Genomic DNA, 19,172 nt, shown 5'->3' with positions numbered 1-19,172 from the left:
CTTGATTTGACTCATGTGGACGGCTGAAGGTTCATATTAGCTTCAGATAAACTTTTAAATACATTTTAGCACAGAAATTCCATCACTAACATTGTAAATATATTATAAAAGGATCTTCTAATGGTCAGTACGAAGAGGAGGGATGATTATACAGCAAAAGAATTATACATTTTATTTCCAATTTTGTGTACTGTGGGTCACATTAGGAAAGGCCGGGCTAAAAGTTATGTGTATAAGATGTTTTTACAGCTGTCTACTGTTAAAAAAAAAAAAAAAAAGTCAAATGACCCTCAACAGTATGTAAGGGTTAAAATAGTCCTATTATTTAAACCATAGTTTATTTTGTATTTTCGTAGGACGACGAAGTCAAGACCCGCCTCTCTCCGCCTCTGATTGGCTCACTCTGACTTTGTCACCTTACCACTATCCAATCACACTCCTGATTCTCATCGACGGCAACGAGTACCAGCCAATCAGAGGCAGAGTAAAGGCGGGTCGTGACTTCGCCATCCTAGGAAAAATAAATCTGCGTACACTACCGACATCAAGTGGTCATAATGTGGAAATAAAAGAGTCTCAAATGAAAGTGAAACTAAACATAAAATAGCAGATAGCAGCTAACTCAACGTTAACTGAACCGCGGGACACACGGTAAGACACACATTATATATGATAACGATAAATGAATGGACATATTAATGTGTTATAGGTTGGTAAAGTTAAATGTTCAATAACTGCATGGACAGTATTGACCTAACGTGTTATTATGAAGTGATATTAAAGTTTAACACCAGCTAGCTTACTACAGGTGCAAACAAAACGCTGTACAAAAGGTTAGCTTGTGATCCAGTCTAACGTTATGAAGTTATGAGAGTTTATTTAAATGCTCTTAAATGTTATAATGCTCAGGTATGGTTGAGATTTGTCCAGGGGCACTGCTGGGAAACATCAGCTAATGCCATCTGGATAATGGGGTTTATATGTCCAACCTAGACTCAAAACATAAAGTGTCAGAGTCTGTGGTGTGGTTTCTACTTTTAAAATGTGTCACTTAATACTCTCGCAGTATTATATTTATCTGATCAACATTTTACCTACAAACAGCTGTAGAAGAAGCACTTATCTAAGTAAAGGCGCCATTACACTAAAGTGAAAGTCCTGTATGAACATCCTACTGCAGTAAAACTACAAGTATCATGAGTGATGTAGTATGCTGTATTACAGTAAAAGTACTGCAGTATTGAGTGATGTAGTATGCAGTATTACAGTAAAAGTACTGCAGTATAATGAGTGATGTAGTATGCAGTATTACAGTAAGAGTACTGCAGTATTATGAGTGATGTAGTATGCAGTATTACAGTAAAAGTACTGCAGTATAATGAGTGATGTAGTATGCAGTATTACAGTAAAAGTACTGCAGTATTATGAGTGATGTAGTATGCAGTATTACAGTAAAAGTACTGCAGTATTATGAGTGATGTAGTATGCAGTATTACAGTAAAAGTACTGCAGTATTGAGTGATGTAGTATGCAGTATTACAGTAAAAGTACTGCAGTATTATGAGTGATGTAGTATGCAGTATTACAGTAAAAGTACTGCAGTATTATGAGTGATGTAGTATGCAGTATTACAGTAAAAGTACTGCAGTATTATGAGTGATGTAGTATGCTGTATTACAGTAAAAGTACTGCAGTATTGAGTGATGTAGTATGCAGTATTACAGTAAAAGTACTGCAGTATTATGAGTGATGTAGTATGCAGTATTACAGTAAAAGTACTGCAGTATTATGAGTGATGTAGTATGCAGTATTACAGTAAAAGTACTGCAGTATTATGAGTGATGTAGTATGCAGTATTACAGTAAGAGTACTGCAGTATAATGAGTGATGTAGTATGCAGTATTACAGTAAGAGTACTGCAGTATTATGAGTGATGTAGTATGCAGTATTACAGTAAAAGTACTGCAGTATAATGAGTGATGTAGTATGCAGTATTACAGTAAAAGTACTGCAGTATAATGAGTGATGTAGTATGCAGTATTACAGTAAGAGTACTGCAGTATTATGAGTGATGTAGTATGCAGTATTACAGTAAAAGTACTGCAGTATAATGAGTGATGTAGTATGCAGTATTATAGTAAAAGTACTGCAGTATTATGAGTGATGTAGTATGCAGTATTACAGTAAAAGTACTGCAGTATAATGAGTGATGTAGTATGCAGTATTACAGTAAAAGTACTGTAGTATTATGAGTGATGTAGTATGCAGTATTACAGTAAAAGTACTGCAGTATTATGAGTGATGTAGTATGCAGTATTACAGTAAAAGTACTGCAGTATTATGAGTGATGTAGTATGCAGTATTATAGTAAAAGTACTGTAGTATTATGAGTGATGTAGTATGCAGTATTATAGTAAAAGTACTGTAGTATTATGAGTGATGTAGTATGCAGTATTACAATTAAAGTAGTGGTTTGGTCCCTCTGACTGATATATTATTATATATTAGACATCATTAGATTAGATCATTAGATTAATAGTGAAAACATAACTGTCAAATAAATGTAGTGGAGTAAAAAGTACAATATTTCCCTCTGAAATGTAGAACAGTGGAAGAATAAAGTACAAGTAACTCAAAATGATACTTGAGTACAGTACTTCAGTAAATGTACTTAGTCACTTTTCCCCACTGCCTGAAAAGCATAATGATTAACTCAGAAAATATAATGTGTTGTTACAAATTAAAAACTGTCAATATATAAATTGAGTAAAATTAACATACATTTTGTTCCTAATACTTCTATACTTCTGCTTAATGATTGCAGGACTTTTGCTTTACTTGCAATGCAGTACTTGATGCAGTACTACTAGTGTTACGTGATCTTTAGGATGTTCCATGTCATCAATACACTGTCTAACTTTAATATTTGTGATTTCAGGATCAGATTCATCTTCTTGTAGTCTTTCCGTCCACCAAAGGAAAATGAGGGAAGTGGTAACATGTGGATTATTCATCCTTTTCTTCGACATGGTGCTGTCTTTGGCACAGTGGGCTGGACTGGTGCTGCTGGAGTGCTCCAGCTGTGGTGGACTGGCAGGCGTTTGGGCCTTGGGGGCAGTAAAATGGGCCTCTCTGCATGTTTTCTTGTCTTTCCTGACTGATGGAAATCCCGAGGCTGTGCTCCGCAGGTTTGTGGCGCTCCTCAGCCTTCTGTCTCCTGCGTTAGACAGTGTGCGGACACTCATGGCGCCTCCCTCGGAGCCTTACACCGGATCAACTCCTGACTACAACATGCTGCTCCTGGTCCCCTCGTCCTCATTACTGGCCTGTGTGATTTGGGAAAAGGGCCTCTGTGCTGGTGGAAAGTCGAGAAAGAACGACCAAGACCTGGACTCTAGGAAGCTGCTTACAAGAGTGTTGAAATACTTCAGACCAGATGTCCTTTACCTGATTGCAGCGTTCAGTTTCCTCATCTTAGGTGTCATCTGTGAGTGTGAAACATTGACCGTACATTTTATGGCATGTGATAGCATTTTACATTACTGCTGTATAGTTATACATTTACAAACTAATACAGAAACTGTTAAAGGACAAGGACGACATTATTCTGTATTTTCCTTTCTGTCAACAAATCCCAAAAGACCAAAACCAACAATGAGTTCATACGATATTTTAAGATATTTTTTTCCCCATGATAGTAAATGAAGCATTTGTTGGGGACTAATTAATTACTACTTTTAATGTTTTAGTGAAGGGAAACCTCATTGACCAATATAAGCAACAACAACAATAAATAAAGACAAACAGCATAAAACCAATACCACTGAAATACGTCTTGTTTATAGGATTCATTTATTTTTGGTTTTTTACTTTTTCATGGAATTTGTTGACATTAAAGCGATTACAGATTATCACCTTATTTGTCCTTTTAGGTGAAAACTTTGAAAAACATGATTCTCTTCTGGCTTCAAACAGCTCTGATATTATGGAGGCAACAACATCGTGATTTTTGTTAAGAAGTTTAGAGATAATTTAACCTTTGTGTCGTCCTCGCGGGTTAAATTGACTCCGTCTGTTTTGACTGTTCCTTCTTTCCTCCCTTCCTTCCTTCCTTCCTTCCTTCCTTTCCTCCCCTCCTTCCTTCCTTCCTTCCTTCCTTCTGTCCTTCCTCCCTCCCTCCCTCCCTCCCTCCCTCCCTCTTTCCTTCCCTCCTTCCTTCCTTCTCTCTTTCTTTCCTCCCCCCTACCTTCCTCCCTTCCTTCTTTCCCCTGTTCTTCTTTCCTTCCTTCCTCCCTTCCTCTTTTCCTTTCTCCCTCCTACCTTCCTTCTTTCCTCCGTCCTTCCTTCCTTCTTCCCTCATTTCCTTCCTTCTTCCTTCCTTCCTCCCTCCCTCCTTTCTTTCCTTCTTCCTCCCTTCCTTCCTCCTTTCCTTCTTTCTTCCTCCCTTCCTCCTTTCCTTCTTTCTTCGTCCCTTCCTTACTCCTTTCCTTCTTTCTTCCTCCCTTCCTTCCTTGACTCGAGGACAACAGGAGGGTTAAGTAAATAGTAGGATTAAACATTGCACAGTGTATTTGTTATCATTCCTCTTCACCTAATCAGTGTCATTGATCTCTCCTAACAGGTGATACATTCATCCCGTTGTATCAGGGAAACGTAATCGATATGCTAGGAGGTAAAATTCTTCATGCAGATTTTTACTATGCAATTGGACAACTGGCTCTCATCTCTCTTGGAAGGTAATGAAACCAAACTCTTTGTATATTTTTCCTCCTCTTTTGTGTTTTTCACTAATCCATCACTAATCTTCAGTGTATCTATGTTAACAGCGCTCTGTTCTCGGGCTTGAGAGGAGGCATATTCATGTGCACGCTGGCTAGACTGAACAAGAGACTGAAGCATCTGCTGTTCCACACACTCCTGCAGCAGGAAGTGCAGTTCTTTGAAGAGAACAACCCCGGTAAGAAGGAAGAACTGTTATTATATTTCAACAAATTATAACAATGGTGGATAAGGAAATCTCTTTTTGTAGGTGCATAAACAGAAAATCCATATGTTGAACATGAAGCACTTAAATCTGCAGCTGGAACGTCTTCCACTTTTCTGAGAAGACTTTCCAAAATATTTTGGAGCCTCGCTGCAGGGATTTGCTCCCGTTAAGCCACAAGAGCATCAGTGAGGTCCAACACTGGCTCCCAGAAGGATTTGGGTTGAGATCAGAGCTCTGTACAGGCCAGTCAGGTTCTTCCCAACTAAACTGGAAAAGCCATTTCTTTATTGGCTATGAGCACAAAGGCGTTGTCATGGTGAAACAGGAAAGAGCCGAGCGAAGTTGAAAGCTCGCTGTTGTCCAAAATATTACCACATGCCGGAGCGGTAAAATTCACTGGAACTGAGGAGTCCGAATCATGAAAAACAGACTTAAAAAACACACTTTTGGCCAACGTGAGAACCCAAAATGTGTTGTTATTAGAGCTGCAGTGAATAATTGATTAATTAGCATATATGTTGATAATTGATTACCCAAAATGTCTTCTTACAGTTTCTCAAATGTGATGATTTGCAGTTTTTTTTTCTTTTTATATAATAGTACATTAAATAGTTTGGGGTTTGGACCGTTGATCAGAACAGAACAAGACATTACCTTTTGTTGTAGGATAATTATAACAGGCATTATATCTATTATCTGACATTTTACAGACTTAACATCAAATTGATTAATCAAGACAATAATCAGCACATTCATCGATAATGAAAATGAAAATAATTTTTAGTTTGACTGAAAATTAAGTACTTACTTTTAATTTTTACTATTTTTTGCATCTTAGTAATTTTTTAAAGCAAAAATTCAGAATTGATTCAGAATTCAGTTGATGTGATGGTTTAATATTTATTTTATTATATATAATATATCAGGGTTATTGGTAAATGTTAGACGGATAAAACTAAACATCTAAAGACATCACCTTAAACTCTGGGAATTTATAAAAGTCAGTTTTTTCTATTTTCTAACATTTAATAGAGCATTGATAGAGCAAATGATTAATTGATTAACAGAAAAAATAATCGGAAGGTAATAAAAATAATTTTCCTAATAGTTATTAATGGCTTATTAATGATTTAGTAACCATTAATAAAGCCTTTCAATCACAAAATATAAACCCTTCATGAAAGGTCTTTAAAATACGAGACTAGTTTGATAAACATCGACTTTCACTCCACAATCTGTAACAAATATTGAAATATTGAGCCTTAAAGTCCAGGCGATGTTCTTGAACTTGTCCTTTCCTCCCTTTTAACACCCAGGACGTCTCTCCTCCCGCCTGCACTCTGACGTGGACAGGATGGGCCGCACAGTCGCGCTGAACGCCAACGCACTGGTTCGCAGCACAGTGAAAACCTGCCTCATGCTGGTTGTGATGTTACGTCTGTCCTGGGAGCTCACTGTGCTCACCTGCATAGAGATGCCACTCCTGGCTTTAGTGCAGAACAAATACATCAACGTGTCCAAGGTAGGTGTGGTGAGATTGGATTCCAGAGACTCCTGTATTTAAGTTGTTGCTGACATATAACTAAAACATGGCTCTCTTTAAAAATACATACTGTTCATATTCTGACTCGTAATTAGTCACATTCATACATTCATCCTTAATGAAGCTGTCAGAGAGCAAACACAGGGTATTTTATTTAGTTATGTACGGTGACCGAGACCCGCCATAGCTGCAAATAAAAGTAACGCTGCAAACAAAAAGAAACGCTGCTGCAAATAAAAAGAAACGCTGCTGCATATAAAAGAAACGCTGCAAATAAAAAGACACACCGCAGCAAACAAAAAAAACGCTGCAAATAAAAACAAACGCCGCTGCAAATAAAAGAAACACCGCAGCAAAAAAAAACAAAAACACTGCAGCATATAATAAAAAAAAAAACGATGCAAATAAAAAAAGCCACAACGGAAGTGGATTACCGGGGACTGTTTTTGCCGAAACACCGGAAGAAGAAACAACAACAACGGGACTACGAATTGGAAAACGAACTAGAAAGTAAGTGAAAATGGTAGTGTTTAATGTCGCTACATGTACTTTTTAATGTGTTATTTGGTCAGGCGATGTAGCCCCAGGTTTGAAGTTGAACTGGAGAATGCCGGTGTATTGTTAGCTCACAGTTTGTCACCGGCAACGTGAGGAACATCCTCAAAGCCACATAAACATTCGGGATGACTAACTGCAAACCAAACATCAATATGGTTTTCAGCATGTTTGAGGGTGACTTGTCTGTTTCAGCCAACATGGGGATGAGGATCGGAACTGCAGACACTTAAAACACGCTGTTCCGCCTACGGGACGGGTCGGAGGTTGGGAGGTAGCCACAAGTCCTTCTGAATGTTTTAAACACCAACCCTTAAACATATATATTCATGCCGTACATTGTTAGAAAGCATAGGTTGCCCTGATTCATTCAAGACCACTCACGAATTATATTGGTTGCTCACAACCGTAATAGTATTAGCGATTGGCTCGGCTAGCCACTCAGCTAAAGTAAAAACAGCTATAATCTCTACATACCTTCAAAGTCTTCCCTTTATCCACAACGATCATCTTATGACTCAGGACTTTCTGTACAGCTCGCCAAGTATCCATTCTTGTGAAATATGAAATCCGTTTCCATAACATCGAAATACTTTCCTCAATATGTCCATGTATTTAGTCCAACGCGTAACGTAATAACACAAATAACAAACCATATACGGTCCCTTTTACGTCTTTTCCTGACCTACACGTACAAGCAACAACAACAACGACAGTAATAAGCTGCCGGAACTATGTAGCCGTTAGTTGTTTCCACTCTTGTTAGTGGTCTCCCCGTGTTAGCCGAAGCTAACAATACAACAAGTTCGTTTTCCAATTCGTAGTCCTGTTGTTGTTGTTGTTTCTTCTTCCGGTGTTTCGGCAAAAACAGTCCCCGTTAATCCACTTCCGTTGTGGCTTTTTTTATTTGCATCGTTTTTTATTATTATATGCTGCAGTGTTGTTTTTTGGTTTTTTTTGCTGCGGTGTTTCTTTTATTTGCAGCGGCGTTTGTTTTTATTTGCAGCGTTTTTTTTGTTTGCTGCAGTGTGTCTTTTATATGCAGCAGCGTTTCTTTTATATGCAGCAGCGTTTCTTTTTATTTGCAGCAGCGTTTCTTTTTGTTTGCAGCGTTACTTTTATTTGCAGCTATGGCGGGTCTCGGCCACCGTAGGGTTATGGGGGGGAAAAAGACATTCACAATCACTATTTTGTCAAGGAAAACATTTCATAGAATATGACGAATACAACAACATAAAGGTGTTTTTTAAATTTTGTACATTTGCTTCACAAAAAATTTTAATTATGCATTTTATTTCCACTATGGATCACATTAGAAAAAGTCTGTGTTAAAGAAATGTGTATAGAGTGTTTTTACAGCTCTCAAATGTTAAAAAAACAGTAATGTAAGGGTTAAGATAAGATAAGACATTCCTCTATTAGTCCCACTGTGGAGAAATTAATACATTATTACAGCAAGTGGATAACAAAAATAGAAAGAAAGAGCGTTAATAAAAATGAGTAAAGAACATTAAATAATAAGTAAGTACACAAGCAATAAAAACAATAGGAGTAAAAAATAGTAATGAACACGAGTAATGTTGGTGATGTCTGAATGATCATATACCTGAGTCTGATATTGATATTGCACAGATTTTAAAGTAAATTAAATATATTACTTACTTACATAGTGAAATAATACACTTGAAATACTGACATTAAACAGTAGTGTACCTAACCTTAACCCTAATCACTATGCAGCTTGTTAATTGTTCCCAAGCTAAACAGTCACATCATTGTTTATAGTGAGGTCAGCCTGATTACATTTTTAGTTTGGTGCCAAACTCGAATCGAACTTGGTGAACCCTGCAGACACTAAACCCTAATCTATGTGCAACACAGTTATTTTAACCCTGCTGTTGTCCTCGAGTCAAGGAAGGAAGGGAGGAAGAAGAAGGGAGGGAGGACAAGGGAGGGAGGGAGGGAGGAAGGAAGGAAGGAAGGAAGGAGGGAGGGAGGAAATAAGGATTGAGGGAAGAAGAAAGGAAAGAAGGACAGAAAAAGATGGAAGGGAGGAAGGAAAGGAAGAAAGGGGGATGGAGGAAGGAAAGAAGGAAGGGAGGAAAGAGAGAGGAAAGAAAGAAAGAGAGAAGGAGGGAGGGAGGGAGGGAGGAAAGAAGGAACAGTCAAAACAGACGGGTCAATTTGACCCAGGAGGACGACAAGAGGGTCAATCAGAGTAGGAAGCAACATACTGCGAACCATAACTGAGCTGACTGTAGTTCTGTCAGCTGCCACTAGGAGGAGCTCTAACACTCTAAAACACTGCTTTGGCCATGGAAGGCTTTTTCTCCTTGTTTTCCTCACCTGTGTCTTTTGGTCTACAGGTTCTGAGTTATTTAAGAGTTGGTTTTGTTATTTATTTTGTCATCTCCTGCGTGAAACTCCATTGTTGTGGTGTTCTTTTGGTGATTCTTTGTGAGAAAAGGCCTTCAACTTGCGACCCTATCTCATGGTCCAGACATGTGAAGAATAGGGGAGATTGTTGTCAAGTGTATTACACAAGCAGTACAGAAAGCCAGACATTCCTGCAGCTCCTTCAGTGCCTCTTGGCAGCTGCTCTGACCTGTCTTTCTAACAAAGAACGTCCAGTTGTCAATAACGTCACTGTTTTATCCAGCTGTTGATGACTGTCTTCACTGTACTCCATGTAAGGCTGGGCGATATGGACCAAAAGTTATATCTTGATATTTTTTAGCTGAATGGCGATATACAATATATATTGATATTTTTTCCATATAGTAAGTGTTTTTTTTTACTTTGGTAGCTTTTATTGCATTTAAAAGAGTAAAGAAATAACAAAGAGCGTAGTTGTCACGCTAAAGAAGATCTCATATTAAACCTTTAATTTTTTTACACTGAACCAACCAAAACCAGCATAATGTTGCAGCTGTGTGCTTTTAAACAGCACGCCAGCGTTTCATAACCACTGTAAAACAATCAGAAAATAACATTTTAGATTAGATTATTTTAAATTTTGATCTGACTCACTGGCTTTCTTTCTGTCAGCGCTCCCTCTCTTCATTCATTCTCTACCTCGCTCGACCACAGCTAACACAACAACGTCCTGCAGCCGCTTACTGACGGAGCAACTCTGTCCCCCCATTCAGTGTCTGGACAGAACTTTATTTGAGGTTAATCAGAGTCACTTTAATTGATGGCAGGTGTGTACTGACTACAATTTAACGTGAGTTTGAATGTGATGTGGTTAATTCTGAACAGAGTTACATCCCCCATTATATGTAACCACATTATTTAACTTTTTTAACTTTTAAACAACCCCCCCCCCCCCCCCAACTGAAAGATTTCAGTTTGTTTTTCATTTGATTTGTGCAGGTTTATATTCACATTAAAGGTGCAATAATTTCTGAAATTATTTAATTTCATCTCTTTTTTTTATATCACAAAACCTGGCATTTCAACAGGAGTTTGAGGAGACTTTTTATGCATACCCTATGTGCTCATGTGCAGCTTTTTGTCACTGAATCACTCTCTTTCTCTTTTCTTTGTTTAACAGGAGATGAAAGAACAGATCCAGGACTGCCACGCTCAGAACAAAGAGCTGGCCCATCAGACCGTCAGCGCCATCCGAACGGTCCGCAGCTTTAAAGGAGAGGAAGGTGAACTGAAAAGATATAACGCAGCTCTGGAGGAGATGGGATCTGTCAAGAGGCGTTCAGGAGTCTACAGTGCGGTCTTCCTCTTAATACGAAGGGTAAGATTGAAGTAATGTAGCTTTAATCAGTTAACGGGCAGCTTTTAATTCGTTGTAATGTCATAAATATGGAAATCCATTTCTACCAAGAGGACAAAGAACAGATGAGAAATTAGTCACATCACAGTTTAAATTTCACTCTTTTTGTTTTATCATAGGTTTATTATATTTGAACATAGTTCTGATTTTCTTTTTACTTTTTTAAAATATGCATCCCTTTTTCTACTACCTCTAGTATTAGGTGTATCATCTAGTATTTCCTATTAATATCTCTCTTGGCAGGAAGGGGCTTCCATATATTTGTCCTCCTCATATCATGTTTCTATTTGACTCTAGTGTTTTTAGGAGAGTCTGTGATTTTCTTTTGTCTTTTAGTGTGTTTCTAAGTTGACTAATCTCTGTCTCTGTACTCTTCTCACTCAGCTGGTGAGTCTCGGGATCAGGATCCTCTGGCTGTTACAGGCCCGCAGTCTCATCTCCGCCGGTCAGCTCAGCATCGGTAGCCTTGTGTCCTTTTACTTGTACCAGAAGCCAATGTCAAACAATTTAAGGGTGAGAAGACCTACAAATACTTCACACTGCAGAATCTCCTATTTGTTGTGAAACGCTATATGTATATAATCCCCTTTTTTAAAGATAGTTTTTTCTTTTTTTTTGTTCACAGGAGATTTTGTATTGCGTTGGAGAGACGATGTCGACAGTTGGGGTCATTTCCAAAGTGTTCAGCTATCTTGACAGAAGATCAAAGTGTAAGACAGCAGGAGAGTTGGCACCTGAGACGCTGAAGGGAAGCATTGTTTTCCAAAATGTCACCTTCACCTACCCTTCTCAAGATAAACCTGCTCTGAAGGTAACTGTTTGACAGACTTAAAGTTTTACTTTGACACTATCACACTGTGTCCTACACTATCATTTAGGAGTGTGACGACGATACACTCAGCTCACGAGACGAGACGAGACACGATATTGGGTTCATGAGACGAGACGAGATTTTAACTATATTTTTAAGAAAACCTCAATGAGGAAATAAATGAAATTATTGAAATGTTGAATTGAAATGTTTTAACTAATCATCTTGTAATGAATCACTTCAGTTCTACTTTTTAAATATATAATGATCATATGCAGTATGCAGCACTGTAAAAGGTTTCCCCATATAAATATTTTATAGATGGATCATTTTGGTATTTATGGAAATAAGAACCATAAATACAAAAGTTAGATACAATGACAAATACTAAAAAGTAAATTATAAAGAGTAGAAAGTATTTTAATATATAATTATAAATTAAATAAATAATCTAATTATCACAAATTATAACATATTGCTAATAAAAAACACATAAATAAAAGTCAATTGCACAAATCTTATATCACATAAATACACAAGTAGAACAAAATATAAATTGTGTTATAATTTGTTAGTGTGACTCATTTTACTATTGGCATCATTAGGCTTCCATAGGTGCGTTAGATACCTCCACTCCTCCTACCTCAGGCTCAGTGTAGAGACCTGAGGTTAACCTGCTCCTCTCCTCATCTCACACTTCTGACTGAGATCTTCTCAGCAGGTAGAAGCTGTAACAAGGTTAATGATCCACACGTGACATTATAAAAAGAAGACATGACGTGTAAATGAGCGATAGAAAACCGATCGTCTTTTGGCACCAGATCTCGTCACACCCCTACTATCATTGTGTTTAGACCAGTGTTAAACATTAATCCTGAAGTGGAGAAAGGATCATTTTGTCATTACAGTGTTTGTTTCTGTGCAGTCACTTTCTTTTGAGCTGAAGCCAGGGAAGATGACGGCCCTGGTGGGTCCATCGGGCAGCGGAAAGACTTCCTGTGTGAGCCTCCTGAAGAGGCTCTATGAACCCCAGGAGGGACAGATCCTGCTGGACGGAGAGCCGCTGCACCACTACCAACACAAATACTTCCATCAAAAGGTACAGTCGGCTCGGTGGAAGGAGGGTTACATCACTGCACCAAATAAAATCATATAGGAATAAGAGCCTGACCAATATATTGACTGATATTGGCTCATTGCAGATTTATTGTATTGTTTCGGTGTGTACTTCAGCCAATAAATTACAAGAAACTGAAATACAGAGAAATACTAAAGATGTATTGAAAGCCATAATTTGGAAGTGACAATAAAATTGATTCTTATTCATAATTAACATTTCATATATCAGATTTTTTAAACCTTTTATGTGTTAATAGTATAGTACAGAGGAAGGAAGGCTTACTTATGTCCGTCTGTTCCATTCACTTGTCAACATGATATCTCGAGAACATCATGAGGGAATTCCTTCAGATTTCACAAGCTTCCGCTTGGATTCAGCGATTCATTCATTCATTCAAAAGCCAGAAGTCGCTGTGACCTCGTAAAACACATTTCTGGCAATAACACAAGAAGTTTGACACGTGTCAGGACAAAATGTTCAACTGATGACGTTTTATGACATCATCATTCTGCCGTCATAATCAAAAACACTTTTATGACCATTATTTAACGCCATAACTCAGGAAAAGAAAGAGAGATTGTGACTATATTTCACATTTGGTCAGGGACTGAAGAGAGAAATCTAGTTACTGACCTGCTGCATGTATACACAGATTCATAGTAACCAGTTACAAATGTCTATCCAAGGCTCATATTGATGCCAGTGTTGCACTAATTCACCTTTAAGTCACATTGTAATTACGAGGAAAACGTGGAAAAAACTGTTCATGTTAGAGTTTATGATATCAGGAATTTACATTTCCACTCATGTATAAAGAAATACAGACGTACTGTATATGGGCTATTAACTGGGGTCCATTCCATAAAGCAAACTCAGAAAAGCCTTGCTTATTGTTGAACACCTGACTTGAATGAGCCTAACAAATGAGATCAGGCTAAAGCCGTTCCATAAAGGTCGAGCCACATTCACACGATCAAACTAATTCAAGACAGGCTTGAGTATTCAGACTAATTGCGTGTGCACACCATTCATGAGCAGCCCATGACGTCGAACACAGATCAAATGGATTCACAATGACAAAATCCACCACTAAAGAGCCACAGAGCAGCAGCAGTCTCTAGCACATACTTCTGCTGGAGAAACATATGATCACAAAAAACAACAAATAAAATCCAAGAGAAAGGTTGGCTGGAAATTGCTGATAGATTGAATCGGTCTGGTCTGTCTCTAAAGGTGTGCTCTTGTTGCAGTGCCCTGTGTACTGTGGCAGCTCTGTCATGTTCAAGCTCCTCAATGAAGGGACACGCCATAACCAACAGAGAAACAGTTCATGGGTTGAGGTCGTTATATAGACTGGACCTTAATCAATTTACAGAAAAAGGGAAATGCCTAGACAAGCATCCACTAAACACGTCTTAGTTGACTTTTTAAATGTACTAATCAATAACCAATACCTTTAAAACAACGCTTCCTACCAGAAAAATAGCAGTTAAAGACATATGGATTTAAATATTACATCTCTTGTCCAAATATTTTTGCATACATACTGTAATAGCTACAGTACATTTAAATAAAATCCTATATTAACTAATAAGATTCAGTTATACTCCACTACACTCTGTTTATTTGTGTTTGGTTGTTAACACATTTCTCCAAACATAACAGGAGCAGGAACAGCCAAGCGCAGCCTCCCTTCACTGGCTCGCTGTTTTAGGATACAAATCATTAAATGGGCTAGCTCCAACATACCTGTCTGATATTTTACTGGCACATGTGCATCAAGAATTCCCTTAGTTGTGCTTAGATTTATGTTGAAGCACAGGGGAGACAGGGGAGATCCATCACTGCCTGTTTTTAAATCATGTCTTAAAACACATTTTTATTCTTTGGCTTTTAACTCAGTGTGGGAGTTTCTCTTTTCTGTCTGTTACACCAGTTTTTGTATTGTTGCCGTGTTGCTTTTACATTGTTGGGTGACTGCTGCTGTTTTAAATGTGCTATATAAATAAATCTGATTTTATTTATAACAGGAAAAAATGATTTAGTGTATTTACTCAGAAGAAGAGGTTTCTGTTGACATTGTGTGAGTGCAGCATAGAGATGCTATGAGATGTGTCATCTGTTGATTCCTAAGTCACATTTTTATCAATCTTGTTGTAAGGTCACACAATGTCTAAAGACTTTCAGCTTCAAGTTTTCCTCAGTGAGCTTCTATGGGCGAGAATGTAAAGACTGAAATGTTATCTGAGCTGTTTAAGACCCGCTTTGTTCAAGTGTCTAAAACATTTTGAGCTGCTGAACCAGTTTTGTGAGCAACAGTTGATTCAGTCAGATGCAACCAGCTGAAAGTAATCGGACACAAGGAGCAGCTGGTTAAAACATTTCCTTCAGGCTTTGTGCAAAAAAATGAATTATACCTCAGTTTACTTCACGTTCGATGGGAGAAATACAAACCTGCAGAGCTCTGAGGGTTTGTTCTTGTAGATTAATGTAAATTAAAAATCTTCATTTGCAAGTTTAAATGTTTGTTTTGGTATTTTTCACTTCACCACATTTCATTCACATTTGCTAAAACATCAAATTTGCAACATACTTACTCTGTAAATTGTGATCCTGTCTACCAGCACTGCACCAATACTAATATGTGTTTGTTTGTTTTTTTTCAGATGGCCTTGGTATCCCAGAATCCTGTGCTGTTTTCTGGCTCATTGGAATACAACATTGCTTACGGCCTGAAGGACTGCGACATGCAGAAGGTGAAAAAAGCTGCGATGAAGGCCAACGCAGACGCCTTCATCTCCAAGCTGGAGAATAAATATGACACAGGTGAGCAGGTGACACACACACATAAAGAGTGAAGCATAGACTGTATAAAAGAAATGGACGTAACATCCGTGACGTCACCCATTGGTTTGTGGACTGCTGCTCGGAAGCCAATAGTGTCGAATCTGGGCAGCGTCATCTTGAAACTTTCAGGTGCATGCTGGGAAAAATAAAAACACAGATTCTACTTATATGCCCATGGGCGTTACGAGAGCTAGATCGCGAGGTCATTGGTCAATCAACCTGTCAATCAGGACGTAGCCACGCCCTAATGCATACCCTGCTTTATCGTCAAATATAAAATCAGGGAGGCCAAAATTTCACAAATGAACATACTGCATTGAAGAAGGCTTTAAACTAGCGATTGAGACCATAAACACATTTTGAAAACGTTAACTGAGGTTAGAAATCAGTTGGTGAATTCTCCATTGACTTGTATTGAGACAGAAGTCCTTTTGACACCAAAACGGTCGCCCTCTGGTGGCCTTTTGATAGAATGCAGCTCTAAGTTACTTCCGCGTTGGCCTCATTTCAGAGAGTGAAGGCTGAGTGAAGGCTGTTGAGGTTGTGTTTCCCATTTCAGGGAGGAGGAGATTAATCCACCACTAATGCAGTGACAAGGTTGGAAAAGTAGTTAAAAGTTTACTTACACTTGGAAAATTGGCCTGAAATAGTAAAAATGTATATATGTTATCAAAGTTGAATGTCTCTTTAAGCCTCAACAAAAATCTGAGGTAAAATAAACAATCATAACTAGAAAACTTAGTTCAAGAATGCAAGAAGGCCTTTGCTGTCTGTCCTAAATGTTATTTCTTATACCTGTTTTTGAAATGAAACAATATTGAATAATCTGATGATCACTGTGTCCGTTTCTTTCTTTGCGTTCACAGATGTTGGAGAATGTGGCGGCAAACTTGCAGATGGAGAGAAGCAGAGTATCGCCATCGTCAGAGCTCTGGTTCGAGATCCGCAGGTCATCATACTGGACGAGGCCACCAGCAAACTGGACGTCGCCGTACAGCATACCGTAAGTAAAATAAGAGCTCACGATTATTATATTTATCCATAAGAACGATCACATTTACACCAGATGCAATCAGAATCTGTGTCTCACATTATGAGGATAATGACATCTGATCTGATTTGGTATACATAAGTTAGCTCAAGTATTGTGATTGGGTCCCAATATGCAGATTAGGAACGTGTCATATCCCACATCAAGGGAAGAAGACTCCCAACATCTTGAATAGTCCTCCAACATTAAGCAGCTCCTTCCCTCATCACTATATGGACATTTATTCCTCTCTCTCCTCTCAACCCCAACCGGTCGAGGCAGATGGCCGCCCACTTCTGAGTCTGGTTCTGCCTGAGGTTTCTTCCTGTTAAAAGGGAGTTTTGTCTTGCCAGTGTCGCCAAGTGCTTGCTCATGTGGGAATGTTGGGTCTCTTTTAAAATTAAAACCTGAAGAGTTCGGTTTAGACCTGCTCTATGTGTAAAGTACCTTGAGATGACTTTGTTGTGATTTGGCGCTATACAAATAAAGATTGATTGATTCCCTTTATTTGACAGTTGGTGTAGAGAGACAGGAAATAAGGGAGGAGAGAAGGATGTGTGGAATCAACAAAGGTCCCTAAAAATAACCACTGTGTAATTGTTAATTCTAATTTATTAAGACACTAATCTGTACTTGTTTTCCTGGAATGTGTCAGGAATGGTTCCCAGATTTCTGAGAAAGTGTCCAAGTTATTATTTATCTTGTAAATGAGACGTATAAATTAATATTACCCTTTTAGCAGCCGTAATGGCAACTTTCAACCACTTCAAGTGTTTAACCCTAACATCTTTGATAACTTTAGTGATATTCAGGAGACACAAGCTTGGATTAATGGTTATCGAAGTTCCCAGGTTGAAGGAAAGGACCTGTTATAAAGGTGTCTCTTCTTATTGGTTGCTTCTGGGAAGTGGCTAATTAGGTACATTAGGAGAGATGGCCAACACTTGAATTGGTGTGAATGCTCCTTTATAAATAGAGGTCGATCTGAGCATTCACACACCCAGACACTACAAACATTAGTAATGAACTGATGTACATACTTAATTATTTAAATAAAGGTATTTTTCTAGTTTAAAAAGTCATGTGCGGTCTCCATATTTTGTCCTATTTCTGAGCCAGGTCGTGACAAAGGAAAGTTTACTGTTACACTTTTGGTCACAATCATGAAGCATGAAAATTTGATACCAGCACATTTGTGGTCTAGCTGTAATTTGGTGAATCTGATAGCATCAAAGTTTCTGGCATAACTTCAGTATTTCCAACATGCATGAAGAAGGGAAACAGTCTAGAAGTAATAAACTCTAACAACACTTGCATAACATCGTTTCATCGGTTAACACAAAGTTGTTTCTTTTTTTAAAGCACTTTATAGTATTTTTTCAGGTTAAAGAACAATTAACAACAATTTTATACTATAAGTGTTGCCAGTGTTTTAACCTCCTTTACCTGATAGCGCCTCATTGATGCATTTAGACCGTTTTTTTTCCATTTCCAGACAAAATATCCAGATAAGGATCTCAGTAACTTGATGTTTCTCTTGCTGGTTTCTGTGTCTCAGGTGCTGCAGGAGGTTCTGTCGTGTCGTCGGACGGTTCTGGTTGTGGCTCATCAGCTGAAGACTGTGGAGAAGGCAGATCACATCATCTTCATGGAGAAGGGAGTAGTCGTGGAAGAGGGGACGGACCAACAGCTCATGGCCAAGAAAGGACGCTACCATCGTTTGAAAAATGAACTGTTCTCTTAAACCAGCTGAGGAAAAAAAAGGCTTTAAACTAAGAATGAAATGTGTAAATATTCCTTTTTAAATGGTTACCTGCTTGTTTTTTATGTATGATCTGAAGATATTTCTTACTTGGAGTAGGATCATCCATTTTGATATGTGTCAAATATGAGTATTATTTGGATTTTTACTTGTCTGTTTAACTGATTTAAGAGTTTGATATCACCCAAGAGACCAGAAAGCACTCCGATGAAAAATGACTGCTGTCACCATGACAACAGTCATAGAGCCAAAGTTTGACCCTTTAATGCTCCGGTGAGTTTATGAATTATGAGTTTTGTTTTAATTCACTTTTATTCTCAGCCATTTTTATGAATAATTTGTTTCTAAATATGGTCTGAAATTTCTAATCTAATAAAAAAAAAATCTATGATTGTGCAAATATTTCTTATTTCAGTGTTTTCCTGCTGGACAAAACATGTCTCATACTTTATTGTAAAGTCCATTTTTAATGTTTCTGCGCTGGAAGCTTCCAAGTTTGCAAGTTTTAGCAGCAGATGAATGGATGTGAAAACAAACTCTGCACATATGTCATTCTGCACAGAGACGAGAACAACATCCAACTGCAGTGATCTAATAGACGAAGCTGGTGAACACAAGTGCAGACACTCAGTCAGGAGGCAGTGACACGACAGAAATAAAGTATTTATTGTAAAAGCCGGAGAAAGGGAAAGTAGACCTGGGGAAGCTCGGGCTAGAAGCTGGG

General features: G+C 38.1%; 1 protein-coding gene across 1 annotated transcript; it reads left to right on the top strand.

Annotated features, from left to right (window-relative positions):
• The first annotated feature begins 586 nt into the window (after positions 1 to 586).
• On the top strand, positions 587 to 18,773 carry tap2t (transporter associated with antigen processing, subunit type t, teleost specific). The gene is made up of 12 exons (XM_053341676.1): positions 587 to 651; positions 2,939 to 3,487; positions 4,622 to 4,736; positions 4,827 to 4,957; positions 6,304 to 6,509; positions 10,642 to 10,839; positions 11,263 to 11,391; positions 11,504 to 11,689; positions 12,615 to 12,788; positions 15,476 to 15,635; positions 16,523 to 16,659; positions 18,245 to 18,773. The coding sequence occupies exons 2-12, from the start codon at positions 2,983 to 2,985 to the stop codon at positions 18,428 to 18,430; spliced, it is 2,127 nt and encodes a 708-aa protein (XP_053197651.1). The 5' UTR covers positions 587 to 651; positions 2,939 to 2,982; the 3' UTR covers positions 18,431 to 18,773.
• The last annotated feature ends 399 nt before the right edge of the window (positions 18,774 to 19,172 follow it).

Source organism: Scomber japonicus, chromosome 20 (assembly GCF_027409825.1).
Source record: "Scomber japonicus isolate fScoJap1 chromosome 20, fScoJap1.pri, whole genome shotgun sequence".
Lineage (NCBI taxonomy): Eukaryota > Metazoa > Chordata > Actinopteri > Scombriformes > Scombridae > Scomber > Scomber japonicus.
Note: the sequence above shows the minus strand (reverse complement) of the source record. Positions and strands in the feature narration are given on the sequence as shown.

What these genes read in the sequence shown, in the direction of transcription:
- tap2t (XM_053341676.1), top strand. Translation starts at nt 2,983, where the DNA reads ATGAGGGAAGTGGTAACATGTGGATTATTCATCCTTTTCTTCGACATG. An exon ending in GGAGAATAAATATGACACAG is followed by an intron (nt 15,636 to 16,522) that starts GTGAGCAGGTGA and finishes TTGCGTTCACAG; the next exon opens with ATGTTGGAGAATGTGGCGGC. An exon ending in ACGTCGCCGTACAGCATACC is followed by an intron (nt 16,660 to 18,244) that starts GTAAGTAAAATA and finishes TCTGTGTCTCAG; the next exon opens with GTGCTGCAGGAGGTTCTGTC.